Raw genomic sequence first — 22,729 nt, 5'->3', positions numbered from 1 at the left:
CGTAAGCCCATGTGTACTTAGAGCCAGAGAAGCAGCCTCGTGTACTTAGCCCACATGTGCGTGTCCCTTCCGAGGCAGTGCCCCCGTCCACACATACACAGGGCCTCAGAGATGTACACACACTTAATCCCAGAGGCACAAACACATTTGCTCAGACCCACACATCTAGCTCAGGATCAGAGGCACAGATGTGCTCAGATTCTAGTGTGTTTTAAGGTAACCCTGGTTGTTATAACAGGTAAACTCTCAACACCCGTGGTTAAACACATAGAAACGACTTCTCCTTCACGTAAAGTTATAGACACTGTTCTTGATGGGTCAGCAGCTCCTTTCTGAGCGCTGATTCAGGGCCGGTCTATGTCCATTTTGAAACTGCACCATCTTCACCGTGACTTCCCCGAGCTGTGGGAAGAGGATGAATGGGGAGGGGCACGGAGGGGAGGGTTTATGGGCCAGGCCTGGGAGGGAGAGTGCACGTGGCCCCTGCTGATTCTTCCCTCCAGAGTGTGGTCACATGGCACAACCTGGCTTCCAGGGAGGTCACGTGGCACAACCTAGCTCCAATCTGGGCGGCATGGCCTTGCTGTACCCACGGGAGGAAGCAAAAACCGATTTGGTGACCCGCTAGCCATTTATTTGCCACAGTCTGGGTCACCTACCATCCATTCCACTCTTCTTCCCACCCACAGAGCACACCAACCCCTCCCCAAGGGTGGCACCCAAAACCCTGCGGTTAGGATAGTCTTCTCAGAGGTGAGGATGTCTGGTAGATGGACTCACTCCCTTGGGTCCAGACTTGGCTCCTGGGTACCCATATGTGGTCTGGAAACTGATTAACTAAAAGGATAATTGACCTAACTGCCCACACAGCCCAACACACACTCAGAACACTGTGATGGGCCCAAGACAACCACCACCATGAAACCCTCCATCCAAAGGGAAGGGTGGAGGGCACACAGCAGCTCCTAGTTCCTAGTGCTGGGGAGATCCAGCCAGCAGGGAGCTCGAGGCTCTGCCCCCAGGAGTGGGGAGAGTTTCTCCCTGAAAGCCCTGTGAGAAACTCCCCTCTCCTTTGTCTGGGGTCCTGGTGCTGCCCTCTGGCAGGTGCTTCCCCGTACTTATCCTCCATGGTCATCTCTCGGTGGGGATTGGGAAAATGTCCTCTTTGGAGGCCCCACAGCTTTGACAGCCCACTTCCTGTTCATGCATATTTGGGGGCCCAAAGGTTGCTTTAAGGCTCAAACAGTCAACGGAGCCACACACAGAGTTCTCTCCTAGACCTAATTCTCAAGCTTGTGTATTTCCTTGTCTCTCTGCCCTATCTCTTAATTTAGTGGTCACTATCTTGAGGGCGTTTGAAACAATAGGTGGGGAGCCACACCCTTAGGAGCCACACACAGAGTTCTCTCCTAGACCTAATTCTCAAGCTTGTGTATTTCCTTGTCTCTCTGCCCTATCTCTTAATTTAGTGGTCACTATCTTGAGGGCGTTTGAAACAATAGGTGGGGAGCCACACCCTTACTTTGATCCTTGAGGCAAGGCTGAGCCCCGTCCCTGAAAGCCCACTGTCCCTGAAAGCCGTTTCCAGTCTTCTTCTCTTAAGGTTTGGGGTTTTGGGGGCAGCGGCTCTTCTGACACTTGCAGGCCCCACACTTCTGGACTCTCTCTGGTCCCTTCATCTCTGTTGCAAACCCACCATTTCTTGTCTAACGTTGTCTCTTTCTTGTGATACATTACTAAACACAGAAAGTAAAAGCTGGCATTGTCATCCCAACTTTCCTGGCACTGCCCCTTAGTGCCTCAGCCTCAGCAGGCATGTGGCCTGTCCCAGCAACGGTAGGTGCCAGACGTCCTGCCGCTGCGTTATGTGGTTCTGCATCTTTCCAGCCTCCAAATCCATTTCCTTGGATTGCTACCCGAGGGCCACAGGTTTCTGTTAATGTGACACCCACTTCTGGCTGTGTCTGTTTAGTTAAGGTAAGGTGTTTCTGTAGCAGATAACCCCCGAATTTCAGTGTGTCCTTCAAGGGAAGTTTCTCACCCAGGTGAAGCCCTACCTGGGTGCTCCTGCCCCAGGGAGTGCTTGGGGAATCCAGAGTCCTCCCATCTGTGGCTCCTCCACTTCACCACATCTGTGGTTCGCAAGGTCACTGGAAGGAGGAGAAAGAGTGCAGGGGATCGCTCGCGGGAGCTTTTATGGGCCAGTACTGGCACTGCCCACTCCTGTGGCCACACCTAATTGCAAGGGATGCCGGGAAATGTAGTCTCACCGCCCGAGGGAAGGCGGTGGTCACAGAGGCACACCGCGTGTAGTGTGCTCAAACCCATGGTGGCTCACATGTTCTCAGCAACACATTCATGCATTCACACGTGCACACGTGAATCAGACCCAGGCTTAGAGGCAGGCAGATCACGCACAAGCCGCGTACGGAGCACTGGCTCACTCACCTGCGTGCACGTCCGCTAGGATTCACTGACACGCACGCTCACATGCTCAGATCCATCGAGGCGCGTGCGCGTGTCCACACGTGCACGCGCCTGCTAGAGACACATGCCCAGGTGCACAGAAGCAGACCCCCAGAGGGGCGGGTTCACGCGCGTGCACAGAGGATGCGCCGCACCGGCTCTGACGTTGCCTCCACCTTGGCGTTTGCCCTTGCTGTGTGGGGGATTTCCGGTGGGGGGGTGGGGCGGCACCCTTCAGGCCACTGCACACAGTTGCACAGGTTGTCCTCTGCTGGAACAGGTGAGTAAGGGCAGAACTCTAGCCAGTGCTCTGCTTGCCAAGCCATGTGTCCTGCGCCCTGGAGCTGGGCTGTGTCCACCAGGAGGACAGAATGCCTTTTTTCCAGTTTTGCACAGAGATGCTGTTTGCCAAATCTTGCACCTGCAGGGCTGTGGCCACCCTGAGGGGCTGCCGTTTTTCTAATCCACATGGAATGCCCTGTGGACTATGGGCCTTCTTGCCGGCACAGCCTGGGTGGGGTACCCCGTGCTGGCGGATGAGGCCTTGGGGAGCTGATTGCTTAGTCTCTGACTCCCAGCCTCAGTTCTAGATGCCCCTTTGGGGGTGGGCACACCTTGCTTGGGTGGGAATGGGGTTCTTGGGTAGATTTCCAGTCAAGGGCCTTCTGTGCCCTAAATAGGCAGAAAGGTCCCAGCAGCAGGGGAGCTGGGGGAAGAGGGCGCTCGGGAATGGCCTGTGGTCTCCTTGGCCAGAACGGAATTCCCTTTAGTAAGCGGGACTGACAGGCATTGAAATTCAATCTAGGAGCAGAGGGTTGGTGGCATCTGCAAGTGCCCCTGTGAATATTTCCCAAATGCCGAAGTTGCCTGAAGTGGGGGAGGGGAGGGAGGCTGCCTACGGTCCTTTTCAGATGCCCAGGGGCACCCCATCCCAAGGTGCATCCTTGGTGTAGAGCTGGACCCAGGGTCCCAGGCACTGCAAGTCTTCATCCGTCTGCACCCCCAAATGGCCAGTGGGAGGGGCAGCCTGGGGAGCCCCCAGCTGGACTTTTGCAGTGAGGAGTCTCTAAGGGTTCCTCCCCTCCTCCAGGCCCCACTAACTCCTCACTGGGGTGAGCGTGCCTGACCCTTCCCGTATGACCCCAGCAAAATCCGGTACCCTACTTTGTGTGTGACTCGACTGCCACAGAGCCCAGGCTGGCTTGAGTGAGCACTGGGGAAGGAAGGCAGTGTGGGGTCTCAGTAGTGGGTCATCTTGTGGGGAGGGTGAATGGTGTGGGAGATGGAGGCTGATGTCCAGGGCCATGAGAAGGGGGCACCAAGGGGCCGTGTGGGGGATGTGGGTGAGGGCAGGACACCCTCAGGAAATGCTGCCAAAGCTTTGGGCCCAGGGGAGAGTTTGCAGTGGAGCTGGGGATGTAGGGACAGGCCAAGACCCAGAGATGGAGGCCAGGAAGTGGCTGGGGTTGAAGGGCAGGGGCAGGAAGTCAATATGTCGAGAACTGGGAGGGCTCTGGAGGCAGGGTTGGGGGAAGCAGGGGTCTGCACAGGGGGACCCTGGGAGCCTGTGTGTCTCAAGGACCTAAAGAACCAGTGAACTGGGGCAAGTGGTTGTTGGGGAGGGGGGCTCAGGCTGGGCAAGATTTGTCTGTGGTCCAAGGCCTGAAGCCCCCATTCACCCATTCACCCTTATCTAGTGGGGGGGGGGGTGAGCAAGAGGGTAGAGAGCCAAGGTCTGTGCCCTGATTGGCATGATCAGCCCATCTGGGCCATGATATGTCCCCAGCAAGGGCCTCCTGGTCCCATGCTGTGGGCCTGACATTCCCCTGGAGACTTAGCTATAGCTAGCTGGTCGAGGACTACAAGACTGCCTAGGACAAACCTTGATCCTCAAGCTTCCAGGAACAACTGGTGGCCCAGTCTAAGATGGAAGGTAGCGATGGCTGTGGGTGAGAGCTGGGCCCACGGAGCAAGGCTCCCACCAGGCTGAACTCTCAGCAGTGTCTGCTGCCTGGGGGCCGGGGAGGAAGGGTATTCAGAAGCCAGCTGCTCTGGCCCATGAGAGGGACTCCCAGCCCTTTTCCCCAGATACCTGGCCTGGCCTGGCTCAGAGGCAATGCTTGATGAATATTCCTCTTCCTCCCCAGTCAAAACACAGTGAGCCCCTGCTCTGTGCCAGGCCTAGTGCTGGGTGCTAGGGAGAGACAGATGGGCCTTGGGCCTTCCCTGGCAGTGAGTCCAAACCTGTGCCACCAGGACAGAATAGGGACAAGGTGTCAGAGGCACCCAAGGCAGGGAGGAGCCTCTGGAGGTCTGCCTGGAAGAGGAGGTATTTGGTTGGATTCAAGGGATGAATAAGATATCAGCAGGGGGAAGGTGTTCTGAATAGAAGGCAAAGGTCAAGAAGAGGGCAGGTGGTGTGGGCCAGCAGTGAGGACCCCAAATGTGTTCAGAGTCCACACAGGGAAGGGAACCTTGTCATGATTGAGCCCAGATGCCACTACTTGAGGGGCTGCCAGCCTCCTCCTGAGACCTAACAGCTGAGTTTGCCGCTTACCCAGGGGCCAGGTTGCTGGGCCATCCTTGGTGGCTCTAGGGCTCAGTGGGGGTGGGAGGATAAACTATGTTGATCTGTATGCTGGGATCCAGGCCGTGGCCTCACCCTGGGCCTTGGGCCCAATACCCTGATTTTATAGATGAGGAAACTGAGGCCCAGAAAATGAAAGAAATTTGCCCACAGTCACACAGGAATTAATGACAGAACAGGTTTTGGCCTCCCACATTAAAATCCAAGCCAAGAGTCAAGCAGCCCAGCAGATTCCTGCAGGCATGGGGAAGATGAGTCAGACCTTCCGGGGCTCCTCGTGAGACTTGGCCCTTCCTTGGCCTCTGAGAGCCACAGAAGGGACTGGAGAGTCCCTTCATTCATGTAGCCTGACACTGACACCTGGAAGAGCCTGGAAGTCCTGCCCACCCCAGGCCTCAGTATCCTCCTCCATAAAAAGCTGGTGTTGGACAGTCCCAGCCCCACAAAACATGCTCCTCTGCTCTTAACTCATTTTTCCAGTGTGGCGGAGTCTGTAGAAGGCCAGGTGCCCTGAGGCTTCACAATCTGGGGTTTGGGTGAGCCCCTTATCAGGGGGAGATTGGAGCCTGGTAGGGAGAGCAGCCTGAGGAGCTTGGCAAGGCTGGGAGTTCAATAGCAAGATCTTGGCTGAGCTGGCTAGTGTGGCCAAGGACAGCTCTGCCAAATTATTGGAGCTTGTGATCTGAAGGATCAACAGAGGTGTTTGAACAGCAGGGCAGAGACCAGAGCACTCTGGGTGGGGGGAGGAGGAGAAGAGGTGCCAAGGTGTGGTGGTGGCACACGGCTGGCCTGGCAGCACTGGGGCAGAGGGATCTGTCAGTGGAGCCCAGAGAAGCTTCCCATGAAGGAGGTGGCAGGCTTGTGGTGTGATCTCTGAAGATCAAACCCTGCAGGGAGAAGCACTCAGATGGGGGCAGGGCTTGAGCTGTGCTGGAGGGAGAGCTAGAGAGGAAACCTACAGCCCCCACCAGGCCCAGAGCTGCCCCTCCAAGAGAAGGGAGCCCTTCTGCCAGCCACGCAGACCCAGGGCTGCGGCTCTCTTCTACCCGAGACCGGTGGGTTGCAGTGCTTTTGTTTGAGAGGGGGCCCAGGGGGCTGATGGGAGTTGTAGTTGTTGACCCAGGGGCTGATGGGAATTGTGGTCCACACCCCTGTAAGGGCTAATGGGAGTTGTAGTTCTCACTCTTTGGGGCTGATGGGAATTGCAGTTTCAGCCCAGGAGACTCCAGTTATCAGACCTAGGGAGTGAGGAGACCTACCCCCCCCACCCCAACGGCCCTCCCCAGTAGTTCTCCTGGGCCCTATTTAGCAAGTGCCTCCTTCCCAGATGGCTGTGTATGTATTTTCTTTTCTTTTTTTGCTTTCTTCTTCTTTCCGTTGTTTTATTATTGTTTTAACAATAATAAGAGGGCCAGAGGCAGTCAAGCCCTGGCCAGGTCCTGGCGGCCCATGGGGGTTCTGGGGAGGGGGAGGGGGGAAGTCAGTGGGGGTCAGAGGTGGAGGGTGAAGAAAGAGAAAGTTGGGGATTTAGGGTTAGCTCAAGAATCATGTGTCCCTGCCCAGTTATCTCACTCACTCCCTGTCCCTCCTCACTTCCTTACCTCTACATGGCTTCTCACCACCACTCCCAAAGTCCTATGGGACAGGACCCTCCTCCAATGTGCCTGTGTCTCCCTGCCAACTCTTCCTCAGGGACCTTGTCACCTCCCACCTTCAATTTTTCCTCTCCCCATGACCAACCTGCAATTAGCCTTCTAAGCCCTTTCCCATGACCATCCCCTCTCAAGTCCTCTCACCCATGAGGCAATTCCTACACAGCTGCCTGTCATGTACCTCCTCCCCAAGCCCTCCTGCCCACTGCTCCCTCCCTCCCCCACACGCTGACACCAAGTGGCAGTAGCAGTTCCTCAACACCAGCCTTCAGTGTGCAGATTTCAGCTTTGTGTTTAATGAGGGGGAGAGGGCACAAGTGAGGGAGGAGAGAGAGTATTCTGGAGGAAGCAAGGTGTTCAGGGAGAGAAGAGTGAGGGAGGGAGATACCAAACAGATAGACAGGAAACGTTGTACGGAAAAGTTGTTTTTTCTTATTTTTTCCGGGAGAACCCGCTTACACAGCTCTGTTTGTAATTTTTTTCTTCATGCTAAAATCACACGGCCTATTTGTTGATGTAAGTTGCCTGAATTCCGTGGTATGCTATCTTCTTTTTTAAAAACAAAAGAAAAAAAAAAAAAAGCAAAAAAAGAGAAAAACCTAGAAAAAAACCCTAAAAGATATTGTTGTTAGGTTTGTTTAAATGCTGCTCTTGTATCTGTTTTTAAAGCCTTAAACCAGTAGAGTTTTATTTTTATTTTTTCCATTTCTTTTCTATTTCCTTTCCTTTCTGTTCCTTTTGGTTTCTTAAGACAAACAAAAGACCAAAACCCAGAGAGCCACAGAGCCCGTGCGTGGGGTGCCCAGGGCATCTGAGCCGCTGCCCGCTTAAAGCTTAAAGCGCAGTGCTCCGGCCGGCTGGCGGGCGGGCCCAGCCCGCTCTAGTCTCCGCCAAAGCCAATTGGAACCGATTTGGGTGTGTGAGGCTGTTGTTTCTCTCTCTGTGCCGGCCGCCTGCGCCCCGGCCCTCGCTGACGCCCTCTCTTTTCTCTTCTCTCTCTTGTTCTAGGAGGAGAGTTAATATTGCCTATTATCACGGAGGACTCCTTAGACCCCCCTCCCGTGGCCACCCGATCCCCCTTCGTGCCCCCACCCCCCACCTTCTACCCCTTCCTCACGGGCGTGGGTGCCACCCAAGACACCCTGCCCCCGCCCGCGGCCCGCCGCCCGCCCGCCGGGGGCCCGTGCCAGGCCGAGCAGGACGACAGCGACTGCGAGGAGCCTATCGAGGCCTCAGGTTTTGCCTCCGGGGAGGTCTTTGACTCCAGCCTCCCCCCCACGGACGACGAGGACTTTTACACCACCTTTCCCCTGGTCACGGACCGCACCACCCTCCTCTCCCCTCGCAAACCCGCTCCCCGGCCCAACCTCAGGACAGATGGGGCCACGGGCGCCCCTGGGGTGCTGCTTGCCCCCTCCGTCCCGGCCCCCAACCTGCCAGCGGGCAAAATGAACCACCGAGACCCGCTGCAGCCCCTGCTGGAGAACCCACCCCTGGGGCCCGGGGCCCCCACGTCCTTCGAGCCGCGGAGGCCCCCTCCCCTGCAACCCGGCGTGACCTCCGCCCCCGGCTTCCCCCATCTGCCCACAGCCAACCCCACGGGGCCTGGGGAGCGGGGCCCGCCGGGCGCAGTGGAGGTGATCCGGGAGTCCAGCAGCACCACGGGCATGGTGGTGGGCATCGTGGCGGCCGCGGCGCTCTGCATCCTCATCCTCCTCTATGCCATGTACAAGTACCGCAACCGCGACGAGGGCTCCTACCAGGTGGACCAGAGCCGGAACTACATCAGTAACTCGGCCCAGAGCAACGGGGCGGTGGTGAAAGAGAAGGCCCCGGCTGCCCCCAAGACGCCCAGCAAGGCCAAGAAGAACAAAGACAAGGAGTATTACGTCTGAGCCCCCGGCACCGCACTCCACTGCCAGCTGCCCCTCCCGGGAGGGCCCGGGAGGAGGGTGCGGCCCTCTCCCTGCCGGGGCCCTGGGGACCCACTCCCTGGCTGCCTCAGACTTCTCTCACGAAGAGGAAACGCAAAAAAAAAAAAAAAAGAAAAAGAAAAAGAAAACAAAAAAAAGAAAAAAAAGAAGAAAAAAAAAAAGGAAAGGAAAACCCCGTGCTCGTCCCCTTCCTCCTGCCGTCTGTCCGTCTGGCGCGGAGTCGTCGTCCTTCCTGGGGCTGTCTGTCCCTTTCAGCTCTGCGCCCACCGGGCAGGGCACGTGCTCACAGCCCTGGGTTGATTTATTTTTTTAAGGGGGTAGTTTTATTTTGGTGGGGTTGGGCGGGAAGGAAGCCTGGGGGTTTTGTACAGTGTCCACTCCTCGTCCTGTTCATTTTCCTCCATTTTTCTTCTTCCTCCCTCTGTTCCTCCTGCCTTCCTTCTCTTCCCAAGCCCTCCAGTCCCCACCCCAGGCTTGCTGTGTCTCTCTGTCCCCACCCTGCTCCCCCACTTCTCCTTTTTGTGTGTGTCTGGTTTCTCCCTTCCTTTCCTCCCTTTGGGTTTCCAGAGTCGGTGGGAGAAGGGCGGGAGGGTGGGCGGAGCAGCCCAGCGTGGGGCGGGGCGGGGCGGGGCCTGGGTGGCCCCGAGAGCCCTGGCTCCGCCCACCAGGAAGAGGTTCCCACCTGGTGCCACCCAGGGGAAGGGGCTCGGGCCTGGGAAGGCCTGTTCTGTTGTGTGCCGCCGGGCGACGTGCATTGATGGGGAAGCTGCTGGAGGAGCAGGGTGGGGGGAGGGTGGGAGGGGAAAGGCAAATGGAGATATATATTGAAGACAAATAATCTAGATACCGCGAGCAGCAGCCTGGGGCACCCATTGGGCGCGGGCAGCAGGGAAGAGAGGGAGCCAGGCATTGCCCGCAGACTGCTGGGGTCACTTCTCTGCCCACAGGCTCCCTGCTCCCCCAGTTTTTTTTCTCTCTTTGTTAACAAATGTGTCTGAGTCTTGGAAAACACCCCAACCCCGGAAATGTGTGGGAAAAGAAAACAAAAACTTTCCAAATCCAATGGTCCTGTGCAGTTTGTTCGGGTTGGGTGCTGTTGGAATATTGGTCCCAGCTCTCGGCTGGGGTCTGGGCCCAATTGGAGCCCATGAAAACTGGTAAGTAGCCCCCAAAGTTTTGGGCTAAGCATGACTATGGGCGCCTCGGGGTGGCTTGTCTTTGTCTCACCGCCATGCCCCAGTGGGCTGGGGATGGAGGCAGGAAGCAGCCCCCAGGCTTGTGTGCAATGACTGGTCTCTGGTCCTGTTGGCCACGGACCTTAGCTTCTCTGGGGGCAGACAAATCCCCAGAGGCAGAAGCATTGTTTTGCATTCTAGTGGCTAAAGAGGGCCTGCACCCCTGGTGGCTGCGTGTGCAGGGCACTGGCCTTAACCCAGCCCTTACGGGAGGTAATGTTTGTTAATCCTGGGTGGGAAGAGCTTCAGTGGCTGGTCCAAGGTCTCAAGGTAAATCAGTGTCTAAGTCCAGATTTGCCCCCAGTTCCACCGAACTCTGGAGTCTCTGCCCCTTCTGCATTTCTAGGGTTTGGACCTTGACCCCCCATTGGCTGACCCTGGGCAACCCCTGTGGCTGCAGGTGGAAGGAGAGCCAGCTCACCTCAGACCAGGTATTTGCTTCTTCACGGGGACACTAAACAGGCCCACAGTCCCAGACGTGCTGAGACGGGTCTGTATTTGTTAAGCCTCTCAGTTGAAAGGAGCAGAGACTCTTGAGGTGGGGGTTGTACATGAGGACCCGCGTACTTGGGCATCCTCGGGAGAGCAGAGTGTGGGTGGGTCTGCCTCTCCCGGGGGGGCCACGGTGGGTCCCATGCCACTGGACACAGGACCCAGCCTGCTTCTGTCACTCAGGTCTCCACTGCCTTCTGCTTGGCGGCTCTTGCCTCCCCGTCCGGCTCTGCTTTCTTGTGCTCTTGGCTTATCGTTACTCTTCACCGCCCTGTTCTGCTTCCTGAGCTTCTACCCTTGGGCAGCTCTGCTGCTGGCCAGCTCATTCCTGCAGCCTTTTCCAGTTCACGAGCCTGGTCTGTGTTTAGGCCTGGACACCTCTCAGGGCCCTTGAGCTCAATTGCCTGCAGGAGCCCCACCCATGTCCACTTCATCTCCCCCTTCTTCCCACCATCCTGGGACGAAGCTTTTGTCGTGGGACTCTTCCTATCCTTGAGAGTCCTCCCCCCCTCACCCCATAGTCCTAACATGGATGGGAGAGCGAGTCCTCCCTCAGTCACCCTTGGGGGTGGATTTCCACCCTGCCCTCCGGAACCAGCCACCAAGAGGGAGGGTTGGACCCTGCTTATCTCCTACTGCTCACAGTCTTGGAGACTGGCATCATGGAGGTCGGCTCTAACCCTCTGTGGGAGCCTGGGGGGCGAGGCCCAACTTGGGGCAGCCTTGTCAGGACGTCCTGTCCCTGTGCTAGTGATGGCCTTGCCCCTGGGTCTTCTGCTGCTGTTTTCTCGGCCCAAGGAATAGAGACTTATCTCAGGTTCTCCTGCCCCCGTCACCACTGGCCAGAGAAAACAAAGACAGGCAGGCAGCAATTCCTTGGTGTCAAGAGCATACTTACTCCAGAAATTTCTGAAGTGGCTTTGAATAGCCTATCAGAGTAGAGGGCCAGAAAGAGGGACAGTGTAGGAGTTGGAAGGATGGGCCCCAGTCCAGCTCATTGCCGTGTGGCTGTGGGACTGGGTATTTTCCTCTCTGCTTGAGGAACCTAAGAGCCGTGCCACCCAAGGATTTAGTAGTAAGAGGAAAGATTTCTGGACTCTGCCCCTGACTCAGTGTACTTGTCTGTAAGAGATGGTCACCTTGGTCTTATCTACTTCATCCTGTGCATCTGATACTGAACTGAACACCTGGGCCTGACCTGGGCTCCTTGGTGACTGGCTGGGCTGACTGTGACCCTCAGGAGAGTCCAAACAGCATCTGGGGGTGGCTGAAATTCCAGGTACCCTGCTCCTTGACAGCTTGGTACTTGCAGGGATGTGTCAGGAGATTCTACCGGGGGGACGGGTTAGGAAATGAAGGATGGAGGCTGGGGAAGAAGCTTGCAGTGAAGTCTGGCTTATGCCTTTGACCTTGAAGACCTGCCCTGGCTATGAAAGCCACCAGGGAAGGGAACACAAGCTCAGCCAGTGCTGGGGCCTTCTGGGAATTTGCCCTCCTCCTGGAGGTGGATATGGAGCCTGTATTGCCAGCACTGTCCTTCTTCACACACCCTCCTGGGTGAGCTGCAGGCCTGGCTGGAGGCAGGAGAATGGCCATAGTGAGTCATGAGGCATTTTCCTGTCCCTGGAGGAGAGTGTGGGGGTGGTTGTGGGTTCTTCTGTCCCACACCCACTTCCCTTGGCTTCACGACTGCAGGGTGCCCAGCAGCTTCTGGGCCAGGAGCAAACTCTGATGGGCATCGAAAGAGAGGGTGTGTCCCAAGTGAAGTCCTGCCATTTGGGTGGCAGACCCAGCTGATCGCAGGCCTGTGGCTGCTGCCAAGGGAAGCCCCTTCTCCCTTGGCAGGGTGCCCACTCTGCCATGGTGATGACATCTCCTTCCTAGCTGTTCCAGAGGGACAGAGCCCTGGGCCTCCCAGCTTCTAGGTCTTGTTGAGTTAAGTGAGGAGTGACATGTTAGAATTAGGTAGGTCCTGGGTCCTGGAAGGCTGTGACCACCTGGAAGGACCAGGAGCAATGCCACTCTGAATTTGGGCAGAGGGACAGCTCTGACCACTTAGTGAGCTGGAGGACACCCCTGGGGAGAGTAGGAGCCATCTTCCACCAGCCCTGGGGTCTGCCTTCTGGAAGTTTCTAGACTCCCTGGGGCCGCAAGAATGCTAAGCAAGGGTAAGTAAGGCAGCTGGGGCTCAGCTGGGCAGCAGGCAAAAAGAAAGTCCACAGCAGGCTGGTACAATCTCACCTTTGGGCATCTTTACAAACATGATCTCCACACCTACCCCCTTTGTCCTGTGGGTCTTCACTGAAGGATGGCCACAGGCAGACAGCTGAAGGACGTGACCCCTCAGGGGCCCAGGCAGATATGACCAAACCAAGGAGTCATCCTGTCTCCTGAGGCCGGGGAGCTGCTTCTTGATGACATCCTGATGATGACATGACCTTCGCATGTGTGTGCCCACGTGTGTGCACATCACGGATGTGTGTGTGTATGTCTGTGTAGAGCCATCAGCCCTCTGCTGAGGTGCTGGCAGCAGAGGCACAGGCACAGGTGGCCCAGAGACCCCCTGAGCACAGGTGTGGGGTGGAGCGGCTGGTGGGGACCCCGCTGGGCAGCACAGGCCTCCTGCCGCACCCGTGGGTGTGCCCGCTGGGGTCGGCGCGCTCGGGGGCCCATCCCTTTCCATCTGAGCCCGCACACTGGGTTTCCCCACAAGTGGCGCCAGGGCAGGTGTGTCGGATGATTTTCAGAGGGAGGCCCTGCCCTCGGGAAGCATCACTGGATGCCCAGCTTGTGAGGCCTGAAGGCAGGCTGGGGGGGTTGTGGCCAGAGCTGGCTGTGGAGACCGTCAGACCTGGGCTCGACTCCTGCTTCTGCCCCCTCCTAGCTGGATGTCACAGGCAATCAGTTTCTCCGAGCCTTGGCTTTCCCATATGTAAAATGGGACAACATCTACCTCAAAGGGCTCCGGAAAAGATGAACCGAGATGATGCCTTGAGGCGTCCAGCACGGTGCCTGGCTCACAACAGAGGCTGGAAGAGGCAGCCCCTGGGCTGGCACTCAGGACAGGAACGCTGGCCTGGGAAAGGGCCGTCCCAGTGAGGAGCCCCGGCGACCCAGGCAGACCCTGGGGGCTCATCACTGGAGTCGGCGGGGGGCAGTTGTTTGTGCCTTTGTTCACTGTCTCATATCCCTCTGCTCTGTGTGGGAGCTGGGGACATGGGGAGGCCGACCACCCCAACCCTCTGGGAATGTATAGGCTGATGGGGTTGGGGACAGGCATGTGGCCACAGCCATAGTAAGAATTTCACTAGAGCCTTGGGTTGCGCCCTGGGCACCAGAACAAGGTCATTGCCCTGGGTCTGGGAGGCCGAGGGAGAGTTGGTCAGGTAGAGATGGTGGCAGAGGCGTTCCAGGCAGAAGACATGGCTGTGTGGCTGGAGTGCGGAGGGAGATGGGGAGAGGCCAGAGCCATCTCTCTGGTGAAGCTGAGAAGCTGAGACTCCGTAGTAGTTCGTGCAGAGCCCTTGGGATGGAGTGAGAAGCTGGAGAGGGTTTGAGCACAGGTGACCGTCAGCCTCCCAGCGCAGGGGCAGTGGGGAAGCACAGGGTCGAGTCCAGCCCCCGCTGCCATCTGCAGCCTTGAGGGAGGGTCGGGTGATGGTGGACTGGGCAGCCTCCTGCCAATCACACCATCCTTTGCCCCTTCTGTGTTGAAGGTGGCTCCTTAGACAGTGAGAGTCCGGGCTTAGCTGGAGGGGCAGCCCCTGGGCCCTCTGGAAATCAAGGCCTTTGCTTTCCTTCTGCAGAGAAAAGCGTCCTCCTACCATCCCGTCGCAGGCTTCCCAGGAGGCCTAAAACCATGTGGATTTCAGGACAGGGTGCCCCTGGGTGCTGTGTGTTGCCTTCTTGACTGCCCTGTTCAGGAAAGACATGGAGGGGTTATGTCTCATGGGTGTAAGTCACCCCGACCCCTGACCTGTACCCATCCTGGGAACGCAGGAGGTACTGCTACCCTGCCCTCGGGGCTCAGGACTGAGCTTGCTGAGCACATCACGGGGGATGGGAGGGCAGTATAGACATCCAGGGGCTTTAGTAGTAGAGTCTGGGGTCTATGAGGACCTCCAACACGGCTGTCACACCCTCAGGTCTCCTCCTCACAAAGTACTGCACAATCCCTTCCCCTTGACCTCTCTCGAGGTGGAGCTGAGGGTAGCTGGGTCATTTGGGTCTCATAGGGTGGAATGAAGGGCAGGGGACAAAGTCCACACTGTCAGCCGGCAGACCCAGCTCTTGGTCTCCACTGTCCCAAAGATGTGCTGTGTGATTCTGGGCCAATCTGATCCCTCTCTGGGCCTCTGCTTCTCCCTCTGTCCAGCAATGAGGGTGGGTGGCCAGGTCTGCCCTGTTCTGGGGTTCTCTGGAGGGCAGAGGGGATGGTCCCGGGGCTGGGTCCACTCACTGGCTCCGCACATCTTGGATGGTGTCGGGCAGCGGCAGGCTCTTGGTCTCGGGCAGCAGCAGTGCAGCCAGGCCGCTCAGCAGTGGCACAGCCCCGTACACCAGCAGGGGCAGGGAGGCGCCATAGATGCCCAGCAGCCGGACCAGAGGCCCCAGGATGGCTCCTCCTCGGGCAGCCATCTGGCCCAGGCCCTGTGCGGTCATCCTGCCGGCACAGATGTACTTGTGAGTCGCCGTACTACCTACCTATGGCTTTGATCTCACACTTGGGCCCGGCCCGACTCAGCCCAGAGAGGCGCAGTGGGTCAGGCTGGGCTGGGATGCACCTGGGCAGCCCCGAGACCACATGAACGAGAGATTCAAGGCGTGTCTGGGGGAGGCCACGTCCACCGCACCCTCCCAGCCCAGGTGTCCGCCTCTGTGGGCCTCACCTGAGCGCAGTGGGGAAGAGCTCGCCAGCGTAGGTGGAGGTGCAAGTGAAGGCGGCCCCCACCCCGCCGAGCCCCAGTATGGCCAGGGCTGGACGCAGGGCCCCCATTTCTGTGGATAGAGGTGGGGTTAGCAGGGTTGCTGGCGGGGGGCCCAGGGACTCTCCATGACCTTCCAAATGTCTGCTCGTTACCTCCGCCTGGGTGTCCCCAGATCCCACACACACAGTGTGTCCTAAGAGACCTCACAGCCACATTCCCTGCCCACCCCTGCTGTCTGCTTCCCACCCAGGCACCAGAGCCAGCCCCTGGGACTCCTCCTCACCCCCCTCCATTTCTCTGCCCTCCCACCCTCCCTGCAATCCAGCACTGACTTTTATTCTGTCTCCGCAATTTTTCACGATGCTTCCCCCTCCATCCAGCCCTGTTCCTGCTGCTCAGTGTGGCCCGCCACCATCTCTCCCAGACGCCCCAGCAGCCTCCGTCCTAACTGGGCCCTGCTCTCGTCCAATGCAAGCCCTCCCAGGTAGGGAGCCTCTGGTCACAGCCATGTGCACCCAGGCCCGCCCGCTCACCGTAGGGCACCAGCGTGTTGGCCAGGATGCAGAGCCCCGCCAACACCAGGGATGCTGCCTGTGTGGGCCGGCGGCCCAGGTGGTTCAGCAGCAGCAGGGTGCCGGTCTTGGTTGGGATGTCAACCACCCCGATGAGGACCTGGAGCAGGAAGACGTTGCTGCCTATAGCCTGCAGGTCCAGGGCCAGGCCGTAGAAGGTGAAACCAAAGGCAAACCTGGGGGGTGGGGGTGGGCAGGTGAAGTCAGGCTGGGGACTGGGCTGCTGGTTTGTTCTCAGACCTGCTCCTTCCCTCCTCCTGCTGGTTCTGTACAGTGGGGGTTGGGCGGTGGTCTCTGTAGACTACATTTCCCAGGTTCCCTTGCCAGTGCCACGCCTCCTGAGCTTTGGCCAATGGGAGGCACTGGTGAGAGGCTGGAGGCGGGCCCGGGGAGAAGCTGGGGTATTGCTCCCTCCCCCTCTCTGGATGCCCTGCTGGGCAGTGGCTGTGTCCTCTCTACGGCTCCAGCTTCCACTGAGCAGTCCCTTTCTCTGCGGCCTCAGTGGTTTCAGTCTTTACCAGGTAGCCCTGGCTCCCGGGCTCTGATGGTACCTCTTCCTCCTCTCTGGTCCTTCCAAACTAGGGTGGATGTGCCTTTCTGCCACTGAATTCTTCGATTGCCTCCTCTGCCAGGGGCTCTGCCGCTCGCCTAGCACCTTTGTTAGAAACTTCCTTATTAATCTCTTCTGTTGACTCTCTTCCCGACCTAGGCCCACCTGGCCCGGGCTCTTTCCTATCGGGAGCCTGACTGATAGGAGTGGGGTGGGGACGGTGCCAGTGCTGCAGGCCTGGTCCTGGAGGCCCTCTCAGGCCAGTGGGGCCAACGGAAGAGTCAGCAGACACTCCCCGGCGGGATGCCAGCCAGAGCCCTGATTCCAGGTTCCTTGGCTGCTGGCAGCTCAAAGGCCGGCCAGAGGCGGAGGCAGGGGCCCAGGTTGGGTGGGGGCTGAAGGGGCATCTACCAGCACAGGGTGGAGATACAGGTCCGGAGGCCCAGTCCAGGTGTGCAAAGGAGGGCGCCCAGGCTGGCGGAAGCCTGGCCCACACTCAGCTCCTCCTGCATGGTTGAGAGCAGGACCTGGATGGGGCAGGGGTGGGGGTGGGGGGTGGGGGGAGGCTCTGTCAGCATGGAGGCGCGGTGGGGGGGCCGCCCGCCTGGCCCTCTTCCCCAAGACCCTCATCCTGGGGGGCCAGGCCCTCGTCGGTCTCCCTGGGGCCCTCTGCGGGGGCAGGGAGAGGGTCTGCGGGTCAAGCCCCAGGGAGGGCCCGGCCCCGCCTCACCTCAGCGGTCAGTGCGTGCCCCGCTGCCCTCTTCCCGTTGACGGCAGCCACCCTCTGTAGCTCCCGCAGGCCCCGCCCCAGCCTGCCCGTGACGAGAAGCCATCGTGCTGACTCTGCCAGCCACCTGTGCAGGGAGGGAGAGGGAGGAAGGTGGGAGGGGTCACTGCCTGTGGTCCCCAGGGCCTGTCCTGCACAAGCCTCCCTGCTCTTCTGTCTTCCTCTGCCCAAAGGGGTGGCTTCACTGGCACCCCCGGGCCCCAGGCTCAGGGTGGCTGAGGTCAGCGGAGGGCAGCAAAGGGCGCCGTGGCTGTGGAGGCTGGGCCTCTCAGACGCCCTCCTTCCCCTGCAGGTCACCCTTTCTGCCTCCTCCCTCCTCCCTCTCTTGGGCTGGGGTTGGGGGTCCATGTTCTTCCTTCCTGCCTCCCTCCCGACCCTGTGGCCCTTCCCCTGCCTCGCCCGGGAACCAGCGCTGGTGGGCCTGCCTGTGTGCTGTAAGGATGCCCCCAGTGACTCCGGGACCGCAGTCCTGCAAGCCCACCAGGGTCCCCACTGTCCAGCCCTCCCCATTGCACTCGGCCCTCCTTTCACCACTGTGGCCACACCTTCCCGCCTGAGCTGGCGCCTCCCCTGGTGCCCCCTCCCTGCAAACAACGTCACACCCTCCGGGGGGCTCAGGCCTGGAGCAGGGTGTTTGGTCCTGACGTCACCAGCCCCGTCCACCTGCACCCATCAGTTACCAATGCCCCTCGCCTCCAGCCCCCTTGCCGGCCCACTGCCCTTGCCTCCCTTTTGACCCATCTGCCCATGACCGCTGGCGACAGTCACTGCCTCCTGGATGCCCCTCAGCCCCACACGTCCCAGAGCCCATTCCCTGTGGCAGGACCCAGCCCCTAACACTAACCTGTCTTCCACGTCCTCAGTATCAAGCCCAGACCCCCTGTATCACCCAGGCCTCGGAGCCCCCTCTGTGCCCACCATCCCCCACTGGCTCCTGCCTCCGGATGCAGGTCCCCCAGCCAGACACACTTCCCCAACGCGCAGCGGCCAGAGTGGGGCCCTGAGGTCCTTGGGGGTTTGAAGAGCAGGGGAGAGAGGGGGACTCAAGAACACACTAGAGGTAGAGTTGGCAAGACCCCGTGACCTGCTGGACTTGGGGTGCGGGAACCGTGAGGGAGAGGGAGGTGATTCCAGTACCTGAGGGTGGGGGGCTGCCATCAACATTGGGGAGGCCCCAGGGAGGAGCGGATGTAAGGAGCTTCTACGTGTGTGATGCCGAGACATCAGTGATGGGGATGTCGTGCAGGTGGGTGGAGGCCTGGGAGAGGCAGGACAGGGAACGGGGTTGGGGCCCTGCAGCATTTGGAGGGCGGGAGGGAGAGCCGTGGGCACAGGTAAGGTCCCCGGGAGAGGACATCGGTGCTCTTTCGTGCGGGGGCTGAGCGAGGGGAGCGGAGCGAGGGCGGCCACGTCATTGGAATGGGTTGGCGCGTGCAGACACTTCTCACGAAGAGAAGCAGAGGAGCTGGTGGGACCTGAGGGGCCGTGGGGGTCCCATCCTCAGATGGGCCCGCGTCCCCCACTGAGGCGTCAAGCCTTCCGCGTGAATAGTAATGCTGTGATGTAGGGGATTTCCCGCGAGCTCCACGTGGGTGGCCCTGTGCGTCCTGCCCATCGCTGTCACCCCGGCACCAGCCAGTGCCCCGCCCGTGGCCGTGCTCACAGCAATTTGTTGAAGTGATGTAGCAGTGGAGTAATGAATGCGCCTGGGCACATAGCGCCTGTGTGGGCCTGTCTGCCAAGGAAACTGGGGCTCAGCCCCGCGGGCCAGCATCAGCACTGGAGAGCCAGCAGGGGTGGCCTGGAATCTGCATCACGGACCGTTGCCCTTCACCCTCTTGGTATGGGGGTCCGTCTGCCATCCCAGAAGGCCACCTGCCGGGCACAAGTGCCTCCGCTCAGAGCCCCTGGGTGGGATGAGATTGCCCCCTGTTCTGAAGAGTGACTGCAAATTAGTTGTTAAAGGCTCCATATGAAGAGCTTTCTGCTCCAAGCTGTTGGGCTGGGAGAGATTTGTGAAGTCAGCCTTCCTTGCAGTGCGGGTGCAGGTGCCCCATCCTCCACTGGGCCTCTGCTGTCCTCCTTTCTGTGGTGGCTGCAATGGTCAAGAGACTACCAGGGGCTGGACCTATATGTGATGAGCCAGGCTCAGGCCTGCCCTGAAAGGCCATCCATCCATCCATCCACCCACCTATTCATCCACCATTCATCCATCCATCCATCCACCTACCCACCCATCTGTTCACCCAGCATCCACCCATCCACCCATCCATCCATCCATCCATCCATCCATCCACCCACCTATTCACCCAGCATCCACCCATCCATCCATCCATCCATCCACCCACCTATTCATCCACCATCCACCCATCCATCCATCCATCCATCCACCCACCTATTCATCCACCATCCACCCATCCATTCATCCCTCCACCCACCCACCTGTTCATCCATCCATCCATCCACTCATCTATCTGTCTGCCTGTCTGTCTATCTATCTTTCCATCCATCCAAAAAATGTTTACTGTGCACCTACTATGTGCCAGGTGCTTGGCAAGGTCCGTGCCTGATTTATTTCAGGGCAGTGCAGACATTTCCTAACCTCCCACATGTGTCAGCCCTGTTTAGGGAACCAGAGGACTCCTCTGATGACTGGGTCATCGTCCCTGTCCTCTAGCAATAATGTCAGTATGTAAGGTCAACTGCAGCTGTGTTCTGGGAGTGTGTGTGTGTGTGTGTGTGTGTGTGTGTGTGTGTGTTGTATCTTTGCGTCCCATCCCCCGACCTGCCCTAGTTCTGCCATGCCTGGCACAAAGGAGGGGCTCAGAACACATGCTTGGAGGCACACATGCTGAGGCAGGCAAGGACAGGAGAGGGGAAAGGGCTGAGAGGTGATGGAAGGAAGGGGGTGGGAATGGGATGAGCAGGGGGAGGGAGACACCTGGGAGGAGCAGGGTTGAGCAGGGGAGCTGTGGCTGTGCCGGGATCCCACGGCTCCCCTCTGGCCTCCAGCACCTGAACCCTCTGCGCCCAGGGTGGGGATGGGCAGTGTCTCCTCTGAGGGGGATGAGCAGCACCCACCAGGAGTACACAAAGCAGAGGAAGAAGGGGGCGGAGACAGCCAGCTGCAGCAGCGCCCAGTCGCGCACACCATAGGCCACTGCAGCCGTCAGGACCTGGCCGAGGCTGAAGCCCAGGGAGTTCATAGTCATCGCCAAAGCTCTGGCTTGTGTCGACGTCCACTCCATCACTGCAAGGAGACCAAAAGGATCACCCTGGGGGCCTGCACAAGCCTCCCCTGCCCAGCCCGGGTCGGGGGACCTACAAAGAGTGCCGGTGTTCATCATGACACCCGCCGAGGCGAAGGCCCCCAGGAAGCGGAAGAGGCAGTACACCGGGAAGGTGGGGGCGAAGGCGGCTGCCGTGCCTGACATGGCCATCTGAAGGTAGTTCCAGGTCAGCACCGGCCTGCGTCCAAACCTGCGGCACACACACAGGGAGGCCAGCCGGGTCCGTGTGTGCCACAGCGCCAGCCACGGGGGTCTGGACCTCCAGAGCCCACCCTGTGCTTGCCCGCTGAGCATGGCGGTACGAAAGCGACCCCCGGGGCCAGACCCGCATTCTGCATCCGCGGAGGGAGGGGTCCTGAGCACAGGTAGTGCTCCCTCGACTCAGGCAGGAGCAAAGGCACTGGGCAGGGGGTGAGCTCCCCGTCAGCAGGGGCACCAAGCAGTAGCTGAAGGCAGGCATGTGGCTGAGATGGTTTTAGCAGTGAATGTTGGATGAGAGCACTGACCCTTCACAGCCCCAGAGGAGAGTCAGGGAAACCGAGGCCCACAGAGGGGCTGAGCCTCGCTCAGTGGTATAGCTGCAGGGTGTCAGGAGCGAGACCCACTGCAAATGGGGTTTTCTCCCCAGACCCACTGTGAGAGGCCAGTTCAGGGCCAGTCAGGGCCATGAGTCTGGGTGCGCAGGGGAAGAGAGGGGAAAGCGGACCTCACCTGTCAGAGGCGTGGCCGCACACAGCGGCTCCCACCAGGACCCCGACCAGGAAGATGGACTGGGCCATGGGCTTCAGGGCCTGGGAGTCACACACCATGTCCCACTAGTGGGAGAGGAGGGGGGCCTGAGCTCAGGACGCTGGGAGAGCCCAGGTGGGAGGGGGCAGGAGGGGGCAGAGGAGCCAGATGGGAAGGCCCAGGGAGCTGGTGAGCTCTGGGGTCGTCACCCCTTGCCTAAGCCCTTCCTTGGCACCCTGTTGCCCCCAGGTTCAGGGTCAAGCCCTCTCTGGCCTCATTTGCAGCCTTTGCTTCGGCCCATCTGCAGCAGCCACCCTGCGCTGGCACCTCCCCGCTACTTTCCCAAAGCCACTTCCCTCCTGATCCATAAAGAGGCCCCTTCCCACTTGCTGGGATGGGCATCCCTCCCGCTCCCCCACATTTGCTGGATGCTGCCTCTGGGAACCCAGTGATGCTCCGCTGAGTCCCCTGAGACCATCAGTGGAACTGGGCTCCCCGGGGAAGAAAGCTGCCTGAGTTACAGCGGATACGCGGCAGCAGGGCCGTCTGGGAGTCAGACCGGCTCTAGTGCCACCCGCTCTTCCACAGACTGGGCTCACTGTGTCTGAAGGCTCATTCCTGTCTGCATAGGGCAGTGCGGCTGAGGAGGAGCTGGAAGCCACCCGCGAGGGTGGAGGCTAGTGGCAGTGGGTCCCTCCCAGGACTGGGTCATTGTGAATCCAGCCAACTGTGAGCTGTGACTTTGGCCTCTAGGTGCCAGGATTTGGGGAGGGTCTGGGGGGGCCCCTACCTGGGTCACGATGGTGGAGGTGAAGGTGCTGCGGTCGTAGACCCAGCCGTCCACGCATGGTTCCGTGGCAGCCTCGCTCCGGTTGGTGGCCGTGGCGTTGGGGTCCAGGAGCTGCCACTGTGGTTGGCGGAAGCGGAGGCACTGGTGGGGCTCCTGGTTGGGGCCTGGTGGGATGGAGACAGCCAGGAGGGCCTCAGAGTCCAGGGCCCCAGGGACACTGGCCTGGGCCGTGCTGTTGTCCAGGAGGGGCGCCCAGCAGCGGTGGCTGGGCACGATGGCCGAGAAGTTCTCCAGCATGGTCTGCGTGGTGAGCCACATGATGGGAACCACCAGGGCTACCATCTGGAGAACCTGGAACCTGCCCAGGCTGCCCACTTGCTCCAGGAGTTCGGAAAAGGCCATGGAGCCTGCCCAGGGGGCCAGTGGATCTGCCTGCTTCACAGAGGCCAGCCCAGGGCAGAGGGATCGACGTGGGGGGCCTGCCTCCCCTGCGGCATCTCCTGCTCCGCCAGCCGGACCGCCTGGGGCATGGCAGTGATGCCCGCTTCGCAGATCCGGCCTGTGGGTCTCTGGGCACCCGCTCAGCTGCTGTCACTCAGAGTGGCTCCAGTGGGGACCTGAGTCTTTGAGGTGTGACCCTGAAGCCACCGGCATCTCCCCAGAGACACACTTGCCCCCGGACCTCCGGGAGAAAGAGGAGAATGAAGTCACCCAGGC

General features: G+C 59.5%; 2 protein-coding genes across 17 annotated transcripts in view; one reads left to right on the top strand and one right to left on the bottom strand.

Moving 5' to 3' along the window:
• The window catches only part of NRXN2 (neurexin 2), a 101,092-nt gene extending 91,682 nt beyond the window's left edge, over positions 1–9,410 (top strand). For 7 of the 14 annotated variants that reach the window (XM_057726760.1, XM_057726759.1, XM_057726761.1 and 4 more), the window contains one exon: positions 8,296–9,410. In XM_057726760.1, the coding sequence (XP_057582743.1) occupies positions 8,296–8,600 (305 nt within the window). In that variant the 3' untranslated portion in view covers positions 8,601–9,410. Of the gene's footprint in view, positions 1–535; positions 545–645; positions 651–7,713 lie in introns of all 14 variants that reach the window. The other 7 variants (XM_057726755.1, XM_057726754.1, XM_057726762.1 and 4 more) reach the window with 3 other exon arrangements.
• Positions 9,411–14,110: 4,700 nt separating this feature from the next.
• SLC22A12 (solute carrier family 22 member 12) lies at positions 14,111–22,414 on the bottom strand. 3 transcript variants are annotated; one of them, XM_057728810.1, is made up of 10 exons: positions 22,013–22,414; positions 21,205–21,308; positions 20,529–20,683; positions 20,285–20,453; positions 17,147–17,270; positions 16,828–16,943; positions 15,828–16,042; positions 15,256–15,364; positions 14,826–15,029; positions 14,111–14,281 (listed from the first exon to the last, which is right to left on the bottom strand). In XM_057728810.1, the coding sequence occupies exons 1-10, from the start codon at positions 22,412–22,414 to the stop codon at positions 14,218–14,220; spliced, it is 1,662 nt and encodes a 553-aa protein (XP_057584793.1). In that variant the 3' UTR covers positions 14,111–14,217. The 3 variants fall into 3 exon arrangements, with proteins under 3 accessions (XP_057584793.1, XP_057584794.1, XP_057584795.1); XM_057728811.1 differs by having other exon boundaries at positions 20,631–20,683; XM_057728812.1 differs by lacking the exons at positions 20,285–20,453; positions 20,529–20,683.
• Positions 22,415–22,729: the final 315 nt, after the last annotated feature.

The sequence above is a fragment of the Hippopotamus amphibius genome, chromosome 3, assembly GCF_030028045.1.
Source record: "Hippopotamus amphibius kiboko isolate mHipAmp2 chromosome 3, mHipAmp2.hap2, whole genome shotgun sequence".
Taxonomy (NCBI): Eukaryota; Metazoa; Chordata; class Mammalia; order Artiodactyla; family Hippopotamidae; genus Hippopotamus; species Hippopotamus amphibius.
Note: the sequence above shows the minus strand (reverse complement) of the source record. Positions and strands in the feature narration are given on the sequence as shown.